At 39.2% G+C, this 16,281-nt stretch overlaps 1 protein-coding gene across 1 annotated transcript; it reads right to left on the bottom strand.

The window, feature by feature from the left end:
* Positions 1 to 534: 534 nt before the first annotated feature.
* On the bottom strand, positions 535 to 7,561 carry LOC117291271 (mucin-3A-like). Its single transcript, XM_033772903.1, has 2 exons — positions 922 to 7,561; positions 535 to 731 (listed from the first exon to the last, which is right to left on the bottom strand). Exons 1-2 carry the CDS (start codon positions 7,559 to 7,561, stop codon positions 535 to 537), a joined length of 6,837 nt encoding a protein of 2,278 aa, XP_033628794.1.
* Between the last annotated feature and the right edge of the window lie 8,720 nt (positions 7,562 to 16,281).

Raw genomic sequence — 16,281 nt, 5'->3', positions numbered from 1 at the left:
AGTTTATCATTTGGAAGCAAAGATCTAAGCTGTTATCACTAACGAATACAAAATGTTATGAGAAGTTAAATATAATCCAGTGCTTAAAGACTGCACGGAAAACATCGGTTACTGTATGGAGTATAGATTTTGATTGGTTCACATAAAGTTCTTTAAAAAGAGGTGAATTTCGAATCAAAATTGAACAATGGGAGACTTAAGGTGGCAGCAGACTTAACAGGTAAATTGCAAATGTTTACGTAGTTCTGAGCATGTGCACGTTCCCCAAAACAATGGGTTTTACCCGGTAAGTCTTCTGCCACCAAGCGTCCCGAAAGTCTCCCCTTTAAATAAACTTACCTCCATCGGGAACATCAAATAGTGGAGGTTGGTCAGCTGGTAAAGAAGAATCCGTTGGCGAGAGCTCTGTTGTTACTGGTGACGTTCCACTTGGTGAGGTTTTGGAGACTTCAGGAAGCTCGCTTGTCGTCCAGGTGGAATAACTTTGAGAACTTGAGGAGAAGCCATTGTTTAATGTTGAACTCGGTAGTTCTGTTAAAGTTTCAGTTGTAGAGCGTTCTGTGGTAGAGCTGTCAGTTGTAGAGCGTTCAGTTGTAGAGCGTTCTGTGGTAGAGCTGTCAGTTGTAGTTGTAGTTGTAGAGCGTTCAGTTGTAGAGCGTTCAGTTGTAGAGCGTTCTGTGGTAGAGCTGTCAGTTGTAGAGCGTTCAGTTGTAGAGCGTTCTGTGGTAGAGCTGTCAGTTGAAGACAATTCAGTTGTAGACCGATCAGTTGTAGAGGCTTCCGTCGTGGAATATTCTGGTCTAGAACTTTCAGTTGTAAAGTCTGGTGTAGAATTTTCAATGGTAGAGCTCTCAGTTGAAGACACGCCGGTTGTTGGGCGATCGGTTGTAGAGCTTTCAGTTGAAGAAACTTCAGTCGTACTGCTTTCAGTTGTTGGGATTTTGGTTGTAATGTTTGATGAAAAACTATCAGTTGTAAAACCATCAGTTGTAGATACTTCGGTCGTGGAGCGATCAGTGGAGGCTTTAGTTGTAGAATCTTTTGGTGTGGAACTTTCAGTGGTTGAGCTTTCGGTTGAAGAAACTTCAGTCGAATAGCGTCCAGTTGTAAAGTATGGAGTATAACTTACAGTTGTAAACGTTTCAGTTGGAGCAACTTCAGTCGTGGATCTTTCTGTGGTAGAGCTCTCAGTAGTAGAAACTTCTGGTGTGGAACTTTCAGTTGTTGAGCTTTCGGTTGAAGAAACTTCAGTCATAAAGCTTTCAGTGGAAGAGCTTTCAGATGTAGACACTTCTGGTGTAGAACTTTCAGATGTGCTCTCGGTTGACGAGACTTTAGTGGTAGAGAGTTCAGTTGAAGAGCTTTCGGTTGAAGAAACTTCAGTTGTGAAACTTTCAGTGGAAGATCTTTCAGTTGTAGACACTTCTGGTGTAGAACTTTCAATTGGGCTCTCGGTTGACGAGACTTCAGTGGTAGAGAGTTCAGTTGAAGAGCTTTCGGTTGAAGAAACTTCAGTCGTAAAGGTTTCGGTGGAAGAGCTTTCAGTTGTAGACACTTCTGGTGTAGAACTTTCAATTGGGCTCTCGGTTGACGAGACTTCAGTGGTAGAGAGTTCAGTTGAAGAGCTTTCGGTTGAAGAAACTTCAGTCGTAAAGGTTTCGGTGGAAGAGCTTTCAGTTGTAGAAACGTCTGGTGTAGAACTTTTAAATGGGCTCTCGGTTGACGAGACTTCGGTTGTAGAGAGTTCAGTTGAAGAGCTTTCGGTTGAAGAAACTTCAGTCGTAAATCCGTCAGTGGAAGAGCTTTCAAACGTAGACACTTCTGGTGTAGAACTTTCAGATGGGCTCTCGGTTGACGAGACTTCGGTTGTAGAGAGTTCAGTTGAAGAGCTTTCGATTGAAGAAACTTCGGTCGTTGAGCTTTCGGTTGAAGAGCCTTCAGTTGTGGAAACTTCCAGTGTAAAACTTTCAGTTGGGCTCTCGGTTGACGAAACTTCAGTGGAAGAGAGTTCGGTTGAAGAGCTTTCAGTTGTGGAAACTTCCAGTGTAAAACTTTCAGTTGGGCTCTCGGTTGACGAAACTTCAGTGGAAGAGAGTTCGGTTGAAGAGCTTTCGGTTGAAGAAACTTCAATCGTAAAGGTTTCGGTGGAAGAGCTTTCAGTTGTAGACACTTCTGGTGTAGAACTTTCAATTGGGTTCTCGGTTGACGAGACTTCAGTGGTAGAGAGTTCAGTGGAAGAGCTTTCAGTTGTAGACACTTCTGGTGTAGAACTTTCAGATGGGCTCTCGGTTGACGAGACTTCAGTGGTAGAGAGTTCAGTTGAAGAGCTTTCGGTTGAAGAAACTTCAGTCGTAAAGGTTTCGGTGGAAGAGCTTCCAGTTGTATAAACGTCTGGTGTAGAACTTTCAATTGGGCTCTCGGTTGATGAGACTTCGTTGGTAGAGAGTTCAGTTGAAGAGCTTTCGGTTGGAGCAACTTCAGTCGGGGATCTTTCTGTGGTAGAGCTCTCAGTAGTAGAAACTTCTGGTGTGGAACTTTCAGTTGTTGAGCTTTCGGTTGAAGAAACTTCAGTCATAAAGCTTTCAGTGGAAGAGCTTTCAGATGTAGACACTTCTGGTGTAGAACTTTCAGATGGGCTCTCGGTTGACAAGGCTTCAGTGGTAGAGAGTTCAGTTGAAGAGCTTTCGGTTGAAGAAACTTCAGTCGTAAATCCGTCAGTGGAAGAGCTTTCAAACGTAGACACTTCTGGTGTAGAACTTTTAGATGGGCTCTCCGTTGACGAGACTTCAGTGGAAGATAGTTCGGTTGAAGAGCTTTCGGTTGAAGAAACTTCAGTCGTAAAGGTTTCGGTGGAAGAGCTTTCAGTTGTAGAAACGTCTGGTGTAGAACTTTCAATTGGGCTCTCGGTTGACGAGACTTCAGTGGTAGAGAGTTCAGTTGAAGAGCTTTCGGTTGAAGAAACTTCAGTCGTAAAGGTTTCGGTGGAAGAGCTTTCAGTTGTATAAACGTCTGGTGTAGAACTTTCAATTGGGCTCTCGGTTGACGAGACTTCAGTGGTAGAGAGTTCAGTTGAAGAGCTTTCGGTTGAAGAAACTTCAGTCGTAAAGGTTTCGGTGGAAGAGCTTTCAGTTGTAGACACTTCTGGTGTAGAACTTTCAATTGGGCTCTCGGTTGAGGAGACTTCAGTGGTAGAGAGTTCAGTTGAAGAGCTTTCGGTTGAAGAAACTTCAGTCGTAAAGGTTTCGGTGGAAGAGCTTTCAGTTGTAGAAACGTCTGGTGTAGAACTTTTAAATGGGCTCTCGGTTGACGAGACTTCGGTTGTAGAGAGTTCAGTTGAAGAGCTTTCGGTTGAAGAAACTTCAGTCGTAAATCCGTCAGTGGAAGAGCTTTCAAACGTAGACACTTCTGGTGTAGAACTTTCAGATGGGCTCTCGGTTGACGAGACTTCGGTTGTAGAGAGTTCAGTTGAAGAGCTTTCGATTGAAGAAACTTCGGTCGTTGAGCTTTCGGTTGAAGAGCCTTCAGTTGTGGAAACTTCCAGTGTAAAACTTTCAGTTGGGCTCTCGGTTGACGAAACTTCAGTGGAAGAGAGTTCGGTTGAAGAGCTTTCAGTTGTGGAAACTTCCAGTGTAAAACTTTCAGTTGGGCTCTCGGTTGACGAAACTTCAGTGGAAGAGAGTTCGGTTGAAGAGCTTTCGGTTGAAGAAACTTCAATCGTAAAGGTTTCGGTGGAAGAGCTTTCAGTTGTAGACACTTCTGGTGTAGAACTTTCAATTGGGTTCTCGGTTGACGAGACTTCAGTGGTAGAGAGTTCAGTGGAAGAGCTTTCAGTTGTAGACACTTCTGGTGTAGAACTTTCAGATGGGCTCTCGGTTGACGAGACTTCAGTGGTAGAGAGTTCAGTTGAAGAGCTTTCGGTTGAAGAAACTTCAGTCGTAAAGGTTTCGGTGGAAGAGCTTTCAGTTGTAGAAACGTCTGGTGTAGAACTTTTAAATGGGCTCTCGGTTGACGAGACTTCGGTTGTAGAGAGTTCAGTTGAAGAGCTTTCGGTTGAAGAAACTTCAGTCGTAAATCCGTCAGTGGAAGAGCTTTCAAACGTAGACACTTCTGGTGTAGAACTTTCAGATGGGCTCTCGGTTGACGAGACTTCGGTTGTAGAGAGTTCAGTTGAAGAGCTTTCGATTGAAGAAACTTCGGTCGTTGAGCTTTCGGTTGAAGAGCCTTCAGTTGTGGAAACTTCCAGTGTAAAACTTTCAGTTGGGCTCTCGGTTGACGAAACTTCAGTGGAAGAGAGTTCGGTTGAAGAGCTTTCAGTTGTGGAAACTTCCAGTGTAAAACTTTCAGTTGGGCTCTCGGTTGACGAAACTTCAGTGGAAGAGAGTTCGGTTGAAGAGCTTTCGGTTGAAGAAACTTCAATCGTAAAGGTTTCAGTGGAAGATCTTTCAGTTGTAGAAACGTCTGGTGTAGAACTTTCAATTGGGCTCTCGGTTGACGAGACTTCAGTGGTAGAGAGTTCAGTTGAAGAGCTTTCGGTTGAAGAAACTTCAGTCGTAAATTCGTCGGTGGAAGAGCTTTCAAACGTAGACACTTCTGCTGTAGAACTTTCAGATGGGCTCTCCGTTGACGAGACTTCAGTGGAAGATAGTTCGGTTGAAGAGCTTTCGGTTGAAAAAACTTCAGTCGTAAAGGTTTTGGTGGAAGAGCTTTCAGTTGTAGAAACGTCTGGTGTAGAACTTTCAATTGGGCTCTCGGTTGACGAGACTTCAGTGGTAGAGAGTTCAGTTGAAGAGCTTTCGGTTGAAGAAACTTCAGTCGTAAAGGTTTCGGTGGAAGAGCTTTCAGTTGTATAAACGTCTGGTGTAGAACTTTCAATTGGGCTCTCGGTTGACGAGACTTCAGTGGTAGAGAGTTCAGTTGAAGAGCTTTCGGTTGAAGAAACTTCAGTCGAGAAGGTTTCGGTGGAAGAGCTTTCAGCTGTAGAAACGTCCGGTGTAGAACTTTCAATAGGGCTGTCGGTTGACGAGACTTCGGTTGTAGAGAGTTCAGTTGAAGAGCTTTCGGTTGAAGAAACTTCAGTCGTAAAGATTTCGGTGGAAGAGCTTTCAAACGTAGACACTTCTGGTGTAGAACTTTCAATTGGGCTCTCGGTTGGCGAGACTTCGGTTGTAGAGAGTTCAGTTGAAGAGCTTTCGGTTGGAAAAACTTCAGTCGTTGAGCTTTCGGTTGAAGAGCCTTCAGTTGTGGAAACTTCCTGTGTAAAACTTTCAGTTGGGCTCTCGGTTGACAAGACTTCAGTGGAAGAGAGTTCGGTTGAAGAGCTTTCGGTTGAAGAAACTTCAGTCGTAAAGGTTTCGGTGGAAGAGCTTTCAGTTGTAGAAACGTCTGGTGTAGAACTTTCAATTGGGCTCTCGGTTGACGAGACTTCGGTTGTAGAGAGTTCAGTTGAAGAGCTTTCGGTTGAAGAAGCTTCAGTCGTAAAGGTTTCGGTGGAAGAGTTTTCAAACGTAGACACTTCTGGTGTAGAACTTTCAGATAGGCTCTCGGTTGACGAGACTTCAGTGGAAGAGAGTTCGGTTGAAGAGCTTTCGGTTGAAGAAACTTCAGTCGTAAAGGTTTCAGTTGAAGAGCTATCAGTTGTAGACACTTCTGGTGTAGAACTTTCAGATGGGCTCTCGGTTGACGAGACTTCGGTTGTAAAGAGTTCAGTTGAAGAGCTTTCGGTTGAAGAGCGTACAGTTGTTGAAACTTTTGGTGTGGAACTTTCAGTTGATGGGCTCTCTGTTGACGAGACTTTAGTGGTAGAGAGTTCAGTTGAAGAGCTTTTGGTTGAAGAAACTTCAGTCATAAAGCTTCCAGTGGAAGAGCTTTCGGTTGTAGACACTTCCGGTGTAGAACTTTCAGATGGGCTCTCGGTTGAGGAGACTTCAGTGGTAGAGAGTTCAGTTGAAGAGCTTTCGGTTGAAGAAACTTCGCTCGTAAGGCTTTCAGTGGAAGAGCTTTCAGTTGTAGAAACGTGTTGTGTCGAACTTTCAGTTGATCCTGTGGTTGACGAGACTTCAGCTGTAGGGAGTTCAGTTGTAGAGCTTGCGGTTGAAGAAACTTCGGTCGTAAAGCTTTTAGTGGAAGAGCTTTCAGTTGTAGAAACTTCTGGTGTAGAACCTTCAGTTTGGCTTTCGGTTGACGAGACTACAGTGGTAGAGAGTTCAGTTGAAGAGCTTTCGGTTGAAGAAACTTCAGTCGTTAAGCTTTCAGTGGAAGAGCTTTCTGTTGTAGAAACTTGTGGTGTAGAACTTTCAGATGGGCTCTCGGTTGACGAGACTTCGGTTGTAAAGAGTTCAGTTGAAGAGCTTTCGGTTGAAGAGCTTACAGTTGTTGAAACTTTTGGTGTGGAACCTTCAGTTGATGGGCTCTCGGTTGACGAGACTTTAGTGGTAGAGAGTTCAGTTGAAGAGCTTTCGGTTGACGAAACTTCAGTCATAAGGCTTCCAGTGGAAGAGCTTTCAGTTGTAGACACTTCTGGTGTAGAACTTTCAGATGGGCCCTTGGTTGACGAGACTTCGGTTGTAAAGAGTTCAGTTGAAGAGCTTTCGGTTGAAGAGCGTACAGTTGTTGAAACTTTTGGTGTGGAACTTTCAGTTGATGGGCTCTCGGTTGACAAAACTTCGGTTGTAGAGAGTTCAGTTGAAGAGCTTTTGGTTGAAGAAACTTCAGTCATAAAGCTTCCAGTGGAAGAGCTTTCAGTTGTAGACACTTCCGGTGTAAAACTTTCAGATGGGCTCTCAGTTGAGGAGACTTCAGTGGTAGAGAGTTCAGTTGAAGAGCTTTCGGTTGAAGAAACTTCGCTCGTAAGACTTTCAGTGGAAGAGCTTTCAGTTGTAGAAACGTGTGGTGTCGAACTTTCAGTTGATCCTTTGGTTGACGAGACTTCAGCTGTAGGGAGTTCAGTTGTAGAGCTTGCGGTTGAAGAAAGTTCGGTCGTAAAGCTTTCAGTGGAAGAGCTTTCTGTTGTAGAAACTTGTGGTGTAGAACTTTCATTTGGGCTTTCAGTTGTAGAAACTTCTGGTGTAGAACCTTCAGTTTGGCTTTCGGTTGACGAGACTACAGTGGTAGAGAGTTCAGTTGAAGAGCTTTCGGTTGAAGAAACTTCAGTCGTTAAGCTTTCAGTGGAAGAGCTTTCTATTGTAGAAACTTGTGGTGTAGACTTTTTAAATGGGTTTTCGGTTGACGAAACTTCAGTGGTAGAGAGTTCAGTTGAAGAGCTTTCGGTTGCAGAAACTTCAGTCGTAAGGCTGTCAGTGGAAGAGCTTTCAGTTGTAGAAACTTGTGGTGTCAACCATTCAGCTGTTGAGAGTTCGGTTGAAGAAACTTCAGTCGTGAAGCGATCAGTTGCAATGCTTGTAGTGATTAATACTGTTGGTGTAGAGCTTTTGGTTAACGAAACTTTAGTTGTAGACTGTTCAGTTCTATGGCTTTCAGTTGTATACACTTTTGGTGTAGAACTTTCAGTTGTTGAGCTTTCAGTTGTAGAAACATCTGGTGTCGAGTGTTCGGTTGTAGACATTTCAGTTTGTCTTATTGTTGGAAATGTTGTTGTTGTTGTTGTTGTTGTTGTTGTTTTTGTTGTTGTTGTGAGGACAGCTCCTGTCGAAGATTCTGCTGATGAGTCAATAAGCAAACCGTCTGTTGTTGATGTGTCAATTGAGGTGTATTCTGTAGGTGAAATATTCTCAGAGGTAGATATTCTAGTTTTCCAGTCCTGTAAAACAAAATAGAGGGTTTGTGTTTAATTTCTCGGTTTACATGTTCTATGAGCGGAACAGCGGAATCCTTTTTTGTATTTATTAATCTCAAGTAATTTTATTATTATTATTATTATTATTATTATTATTATTATTATTATTATTATTATTATTATTATTATTATTATTATTATTATTATTATTATTATTATTATTATTATTATTATTATTATTATTATTATTATTATTATTATTATTATTATTATTATTATTATTATTATTATTATTATTATTATTATTATTATTATTATTATTATTATTATTATTATTATTATTATTATTATTATTATTATTATTATTATTATTATTATTATTATTATTATTATTATTATTATTATTATTATTATTATTATTATTATTATTATTATTATTATTATTATTATTATTATTATTATTATTATTATTATTATTATTATTATTATTATTATTATTATTATTATTATTATTATTACTAGTGAAGCCTTTCTTGAGGTATGTTAGACTTTGAAACCGCACAAGGGCGCAATTTCTTCAGGCTAAAGTAGACTTCGGCATAAAATCGTGCGAAAAAAATGACATTTTCGTACATATGCCTATTTCAAAAGAAGACATGTTGCTTTTGGGGTTAATTTATAAACTACCATTGATTTACTTTCCTAACAAAGTTAGAATTTACACCAATGCTCTGGCATTATTAACCCATCTTTGCCGAAGTGAATTATTATAGAAGGAATACGGGTGTCGTGCCCAAATAAGAATGTGCATATTATTCCTACTGACCATGGTCAGGCATTCAAAAGTCATTATAAGTTGGTGTGGGTGTCATGGAATAGAATTTTATTGTAGGAGTGAGGTCACTTCATAGAAAGTAAGGGTTCCCCATAAACATTTTAGTAAACACTCAGCAAGTTCTAGTGGGTACATAAGTCAACCCGTGGCTAACTATCAACCAGTAAGGTTCGTGCGCAGTGACGCACTCACTCGAACGCCTCATTTAGAAAAGTCCAGTCAACCTTCCTCCTTTTTGCTATAGTGTCACTGGTTCCCCTCCGCGCTTTACACATGTTAGAATGGAACATGGTGTTGAGACCAGTGAAGTAACCAACCATGGGCTCGAGGCTGGTTGCAAATGGTCGACCACAGTAGTCAACCAATAGTCGGCCAGCCTGGGTTCGAGTCAAAATGGTCAACCTTTAGTTAACCATTGTGCACAATCGAATTTGCTCTTAGGCGTGGAATGAGGTGTATGCTGGTCTATCTAGCGATCAAGTTTGATCGCTAGATAAACCAGCGCAAAGGGTATTTGCGAAAAGGTCGTCGCAGTCCACGCAACGAGGCCCTCTTGTGGTTGGCATTGTGAAGGATTATTCGGAAGAAAAGAGTTTGTGTTTGGCTTACTGTAATTATTTCAGGCGTGGCAGTAAACTCTTCCTCAATCAAACTGTCATTGAAAATCAAGGACGGCATTATCAGGTTGTCTTCTAGAAATAATAAGAAACAAATATCTTAATAGATGTTAAATTTGCATTAGAGAATACTATTTGGTTGAACTCTGACACCGATGTATATCAACACTGTATCTTCCCGAGTTTGTGAAAACAATCACAGGCATAATTTTACTCAGTGCACTGAGTAAAATTATGCCTGTGATTATAAACATGAGTTAATATGGCTCCCGAATAAGCTGCATAAAATACACTTCAGAGGGAGCCGTATCTCACAATGTTTTATACTACAAACCTCTCCCCATTACACGAAGCCAGATTAGATTAAAGGCAGTGGACACTATTGGTAATTACTCAAAATAATTATCAGCATAAAACCTTATTTGGTAACGTGTAATGGGGAGAGGTTTGTAGTATAAAACATTGTGTGTCCTCAACATCAGGACAAAACTAACGGGTGACCTTTCATAAAATTATCAAATTTAATATTTATTTTGTAGCTGATTGCAATTCCTAATAAATGGAACCATCCTTTTGTGTTCAACACATATTTCTCATCGCAAAATTTGTTTCGATGAGAAATAGGAACAGAGGCTGAACTTTGGACCTCTTTAAATGTGACACGCCCACCTTCACCAAATCAATCATGATGTGGTCTGAATTACATTCACGAGATCCTAACGCAGTATATTCTATGTAATTACAGCACGCATTCTCTAGACTGGTGTAGTTGACTAAAGTCCACCTATGTTGTAGGTTGTGTTCAAGGCACTGGACACTATTGGTAATTACTCAAAATAATTATAAGCATAAAACTTTACTCGGTAACAAGCAATGGAGAGCTGTTGAAAATATAAAACATTGTGAGAAACGCCTCCCTCTGAAGAAACGTAGTTTAAGACAAAGAAGTAATTTTCCACTAAATTTTTGAATTTGATTGAGGTCCCGAAATCAAGCACCTGAAATCACACATCTTCGTGTGACAAGGGTGTTTTTTCTTTCATTATTATCTCGCAACTTTGACGACCATTTTGAGTTCAAATTTTCACAGGTTTGTTATTTGGTGCATATGTTGAGATACATCAAGTGAGAAGACTTCTTTTACAATATCATTACCAACAATGTCCAGTATCCTAAAGAGATCACTCATTTCAACACTCAGACATTGCTAATAGTGTAGCTTTTTTGCACCGTTATTTTCTGGAGACAAAAAAATCAGGAACAAATTCAGGAAAATTATAACAACCAGAAACATAGTTTTGTTCTAAAGCTGTAGATTCTCTGTTTCCATGGAAACGTCTGGACAAAATTATTGTCATCTTGGTCCATATCTTTTCTTTTGGCCCTCTTATTTGAGCAAAACTATGCGGCCGTTCGTGGCCGCTCTAATGTTTGAAGGGAAAAGTTAAACCGGCTAAATCGACTGAACGTTTTCCCACATGCACTCATTTATGTCTTCCTTGTGGCTTAGTCAGTTTTGTACAATTGTTTGTGAATTATGAAGAGTGATGAAAAAAACAACTATAATTATAGATAAATAGGGTTTCATGGCCAATTTAAACAACAAATATTTCATTTGAAAACCCAGCGCAATCACTTTCGTTTTGAAACTGAATTCTCCGTTGTTTTAGCATTAAACAGTCATAAGTAAAATTCAAGTTCACCAGTTAATCATTCGCTGATCAATAATAAGATCATGCAATTTCACGAAAGACAGTAGTAAAATGCTGTCGTCATATACAAGTTTAATCAAATAGTAAACAACGCTTCAAATGTTTAACCCTTATTGGGCATATATTATATCAACATTATATTTCTACACCATCTGGCGATCTCCAGGTAAAGCGATGTTAAACGAAAAGATTGCTGCTCGTGGTCTTAGCTTTGTATTTAGAGAGTTGCAATATTGACCAGTATTGTCTTTTGTCATGTTATTTAATTAGAGATATCACCAAAAAATGAGGAGAGAATATAATTGACCACATAGGAAGAAACGTCTTTAACAGTAATGGTTTTCATATTAAATTTTTTGGGGGATAAAAAGTTATATCTTTTTCCATAACCGCATTACTTCGAAGTCAAATGGTTCACTCTCAACCAAGTAGCTTTTATTGCCATTATATTTCACAGTGAATACCAAACGTATTATCTTCCCTCAAACAATATAAATATTAGTTAAACACACTAGCGTTGTTTTCCCCTATTCCTTTACGATTCTGCAACGCCCAAAAGTAATTCCGTTTGATTTGTCTAATACTTTAAAACTCGCAATGAATAATAGGCCTATAGTTATTTGTTTTTCCTTCATGTGGATTATGGAGCTGGAACAGCGAAGGCCCCGTAATTGGCTCGCAATCCATGGTTTCGGTTTTATCTCATCGGAACCGTAGGTATTTCCAAAGCTGATAAACCAGTCAAACAGAGTGCGAGATAACCCTTATTTTATTGAACTAAATGATCAGAGAATGGGTTTAATGCGATCAACCTTGGGCGTTGACTACCGAAGCAATGAGTAACTGTTCTGTGGTGTACCTTCGGGTTATACCAAAATGTTCTCGACTACCAACGTCCTGTCCTAAATTCACCCAGCTTGGGTACCTGGGACCTGTCCCATCTTCTGGGTCAGTTTGACCCGGAATCGGTGTCAAGTGACCCGGAACTGGGTCAAACTGCAATACAATAGTAAATGTATATGCTCTGCATGGTATTATGTCTGAGTTATGGCGAAAGGAACTATAAAGAAGTCCGGTAAAGAATTGACCCAGCTTGGGTACCTGGGACCTGACCATAGAGCTATATAATAATATAGCTCTATGGACTTGACCTATCTTTCAGGTAAGTTTGACCCAGAATACGAGTCAAAATTTGTTATTCTCATTTAGTTATTCGCATTGTATACTAGTCATAAGTCTTTCTATTTCACTTGAAGGCATTCAAGTCTACACTTTGACCATTCGGAAGTTGAATTTCTCCTACCTATTAACTTATCGAGACGTACACATTGTTCGTTGCAAGTTTGCGGTTTCCTTTTCGTTTATGGGCAATAAATTTCAACTTCATGTGTACATTAAATATGAGTTATAGCTCCCGAAGCTGGCAATATAGCTCATTTACTGGCACTTGACTTAATTTTTGTAAGAAGCGTATCCGTGTAATTTAAATTTTACATTCTGTGTTTTAACAACCATTTTGCTTGTTTGGCCCCATGATTAAAGTTAAATCCTATACCCGGTGTCTACATGTAGACGACTGTTAAAACAAGTTACGGTCATAATGTGGAAATGACACGAATTTGTTTTCCTATGGCCGTGGACACTATTGGTAATAACACTCAAAATAATTATTAGCATAAAACCTTAATTGGTTACGAGTAATGGGGAGAGGTTGATAGTATAAAACATTGTGAGAAACGGCTCCCTCTGAAGGGATGTAGTTTTCGAGAAAGAAGTAATTTTCAACAAAACTTGATTTCGAGACCTCAGATTTAGAATTTTAAATTTGAAATTTAAAAGCCTTAAATCGATTTTGATGGGGAAAATTGGCCGTCATCTTGAATTTATATGCACTCATTATGTTAAGAAACAATGCGGTGACCATTCATACGTATTTTAGGGGGGAAATGGTAATTTTTAATTTACGCAAATTATGCATACAAAAAATATTTCCCCTAAATATTTTTTTATACTTTTCGTATAGGTTTTCTCGGTCAGATTCGGCAATTTAGCAGTCAATTTCATTTTCATGCGTTCGAATTAAACCTGTTTTGCCTCTTCAGTTGTTACTGCGTTTCAAATTCAGAATTCGGCCATTCAGTTTCGTTTTGAGTCGAGTCAAATTCCTTTAGCACTCTGTTCAATTTTGCGTATCAACATTCTTTCTCGTGACACACACGCCTCAAGAAGCGTCTGCGATTTTGAATGCTGCTTTGATGAATTGCTAAATTGAATGATTATTAATTGTTAAATCGAATGACGCAACATTACATTTGACTAATCATAAAACGAAAACGAATGACCCTTTTCAGTAGTAGAATTCGATTGCGCGCGAAATACAATAGATTGGTGGTTAAATTGGCTGCTCTTTTTACGAAATTGACCGAGAAAACCTATGTTATTATGCTGTTTTAGAGGGTTTCAGAAGACACTTGCGAAAAAAATCATTTCTGTTGCAATTTTGTCTTGGTCAAACCATAGATTGACTAGACTATAAAGTCTGTGATATCCGTAGACTTCGTTGGCTACAATACAATATTTGACAATACCGGTGCAACATAATCAGAACATAAATGACCAAAAAGTTAATATAATAAAGTAGAAAAATATAAGATACTGGAGACTTTTGAGTTATAGCAACATCGACCAATAATTTGTATATGTAAAATCGGTCACCGTTGACCGATTGAAAACAAAATCGAAATGTTACTGCAATTTTGTTTCCAAAATCCTGTGACGTGTAGGTTACAAACAATAGCCCTAGACGCATTTTATTGGATAATGTTGACCAGTTCATGGCAAGTAAACCATTCGTTTAAACAAAAGAAAACTTAAGCACATGATGCAAATTGACGAAAAGGGTCGTGTTTCAAGAATTTCAAGCACAGACAATCACTGTTTAAGGAATGAGTAAACTGAACAGTGGAAACGCACAAAGTTGCTCACACGATTCAACTAACTTTAAGTATTATAGTATTTAATGTATAATTAATTGCATTGTTACTCACCCATATATAGTCCGACTTCTTCCAGCTGTGTAGATTCAAAAGAACCCAACTTCACCGCAAAAAACATCAGGGAAACAATAGTTCTGAAACTTGCAGCCATTTTGGACACGAGGTGAACGAGACCCGGACTTGTCTCATCGTCAACATACGGAAATCAGAACCGTCAATTCACATTACATGCTTCATTCAGCTTTTATATTATCAGTGATATTTTGCAACAAACAGCAAATCTTATCTTTATGTGTTTTATAAGTATTACAGATAATCGTATTACACATTGTGTTCTCTATATAGGATTGAAAAGGGAACTATCTGTATGAGGTATGCGTTAAACAAGCGCAAGAGGACATGTTGAGCAAACAAATCAAAGTGGGGGTTTTTCCATTTCGGGAGTGATATTATCAATTTGAGCTTCGACAATCGAGCCAAGTTAAGATGAGATTGAGCACGACCTCGTGAAAAGATTTTATACTTGGCGTAAAAGGGAACCCACGTGCGCCCTTAGTAGTTAAGGGTGTTATATCCAAATTGTATTTTGTATTATTTATTGTATTAAAAAGTTATGTTTTGGGATCACGATTTTTAGCGAATACCTTTTTTATTTCCTTTTAAGATTTGAGCAAGAGAAGCTCATTGTTCTTGAAAAGTGTTTTCTCTTAAGAAAAAACCTGCTACTGGGGAAGATGTGTCTCTGATGTGCCTTGAGCACTGTTTTGTTTTTGTTTTTAAAACATCTTTTAAAGACAGTGGACACTATTGATTATTGTCAAAGACCAGTCTTCTTACTTGGTGTATCTCAACATATGCATAAAATAACAAACCTGTGAAAATTTGAGCTCAATCGGTCGTCGAATTTGTGAGATAATAATGAAAGAAAAAACACCCTTGTCACACGAAGTTGTGTGCTTTCTGATGCTTGATTTCGAGACCTGAAATTCTAAACTTGAGGTCTCAAAATCAAATTCGTGGAAAATTACTTCTTTCTCGAAAACTACGTCACTTCAGAGGGAGCTGTTTCTCACAATGTTTTATACTATCAACCTCTCCCCATTACTCGTCACCAAGAAAGGTTTTATGCTAATAATTATTTTGAGTAACTACCAATAGTGCTCACTACCTTTAAAAGCAATATTGTAGTTCTAAGGGCTAGTTAAAGGGAACGTATACTATTATTTTAATCCTATATGAAGAATATAGGCCTTATATGAGTATGATTTATTTGCCATACTTGTCCGAATCCGGTCCGAATCCGATTCCGAACACTTTCGGAACGAGTCCCTATGTTTTCAAATTTTAAATAGTATTAACTCATTGTCCAGTGGTATTATTGTCAGTTATTATGTATGTCGACATTTTGCAATAAATGGAACCTAAATTCGGTTCCAATCTTGATCGCTATAGCTAGACCAGCATGCACCTCATTCCACGCATAAGGTCAATGGAAAAAGACCGGTGAGTGGGACGCCCACTCTCGTCGCAAAAGTTTCACATTTTGTATGCAACTATTTGGGCCCTACATAACTTGAACATCTGACGTCACACTTTGAGGCTCATGAAATACGCCAGAGAGTGACCTCGAGCCTAAGGTCAATCCAATCACCTTTCACCTTTCACCTTCATTCGTTATTTCTACCTCCATGGTTTTATCTGGAGGAAGTGCAGCTGCTGCCAAACGTTACCTCGGACCAATCAAAACGTAGATACAGAATGCTTACGTCACTGCACATTATCCAATGCAATCAATGTAGCCAATGAAATCACTGGTTCTGACAAGCAAGTACCCTGCGGATAAAGACATGGGACCAGTCTAGGGTCCTATACACTGCAATAGGGTGCTAACTTTACACCATGTGTCACATTGTTGGTATGTGACAATACCTTTGGTGTAAAATATAACAATCCATTTTGTCGGTGTAGGGCCTATACGCAAAACTTCACACTAAGTTCATGCCGTTACTTTTGAGAGACACAATACAGATGGTAATTCAGCGATTAACCATAGTTTGATGCATAAGTAAAGCCGTCACGCCGTTTTCATATTTTGCTGCTCTTCTTTAAAGTTTTTTAGACACCCTGTGGGCACACGCATTACAATGATATTTTTACTTTTATTCCCTCTTGTGTATCTATGTGACCAAACCCATTGTGTCAATTTTAGCATCCCCGATTTTGACAGTAACCTTACTTAATAAATAATACATAATACAAAAAGCTAGAAAGAATTTTACTGCGCGGATAAAAAAAAATAACCATGTGCATTGTTACTTTGTAACACGCTACCTATGCAAAAGTATTAATCGTTCAAATTGCTTTCCGCCTGATGAAAGTATAATTTTTA

This window comes from Asterias rubens, chromosome 6 (genome assembly GCF_902459465.1).
Source record: "Asterias rubens chromosome 6, eAstRub1.3, whole genome shotgun sequence".
In the NCBI taxonomy this organism is placed as follows: domain Eukaryota; kingdom Metazoa; phylum Echinodermata; class Asteroidea; order Forcipulatida; family Asteriidae; genus Asterias; species Asterias rubens.
Note: the sequence above shows the minus strand (reverse complement) of the source record. Positions and strands in the feature narration are given on the sequence as shown.

Bases quoted from the DNA above. Each gene is read 5' to 3' on its own strand.
- LOC117291271 (XM_033772903.1), bottom strand. From the start codon at position 7,561: ATGTCTACAACCGAACACTCGACACCAGATGTTTCTACAACTGAAAGC. The intron at 732-921 runs GTACGACTGAAG...TTCAACTGACAG, and splicing joins AATCCCAACAACTGAAAGCA to CTCTACCACAGAACGCTCTA.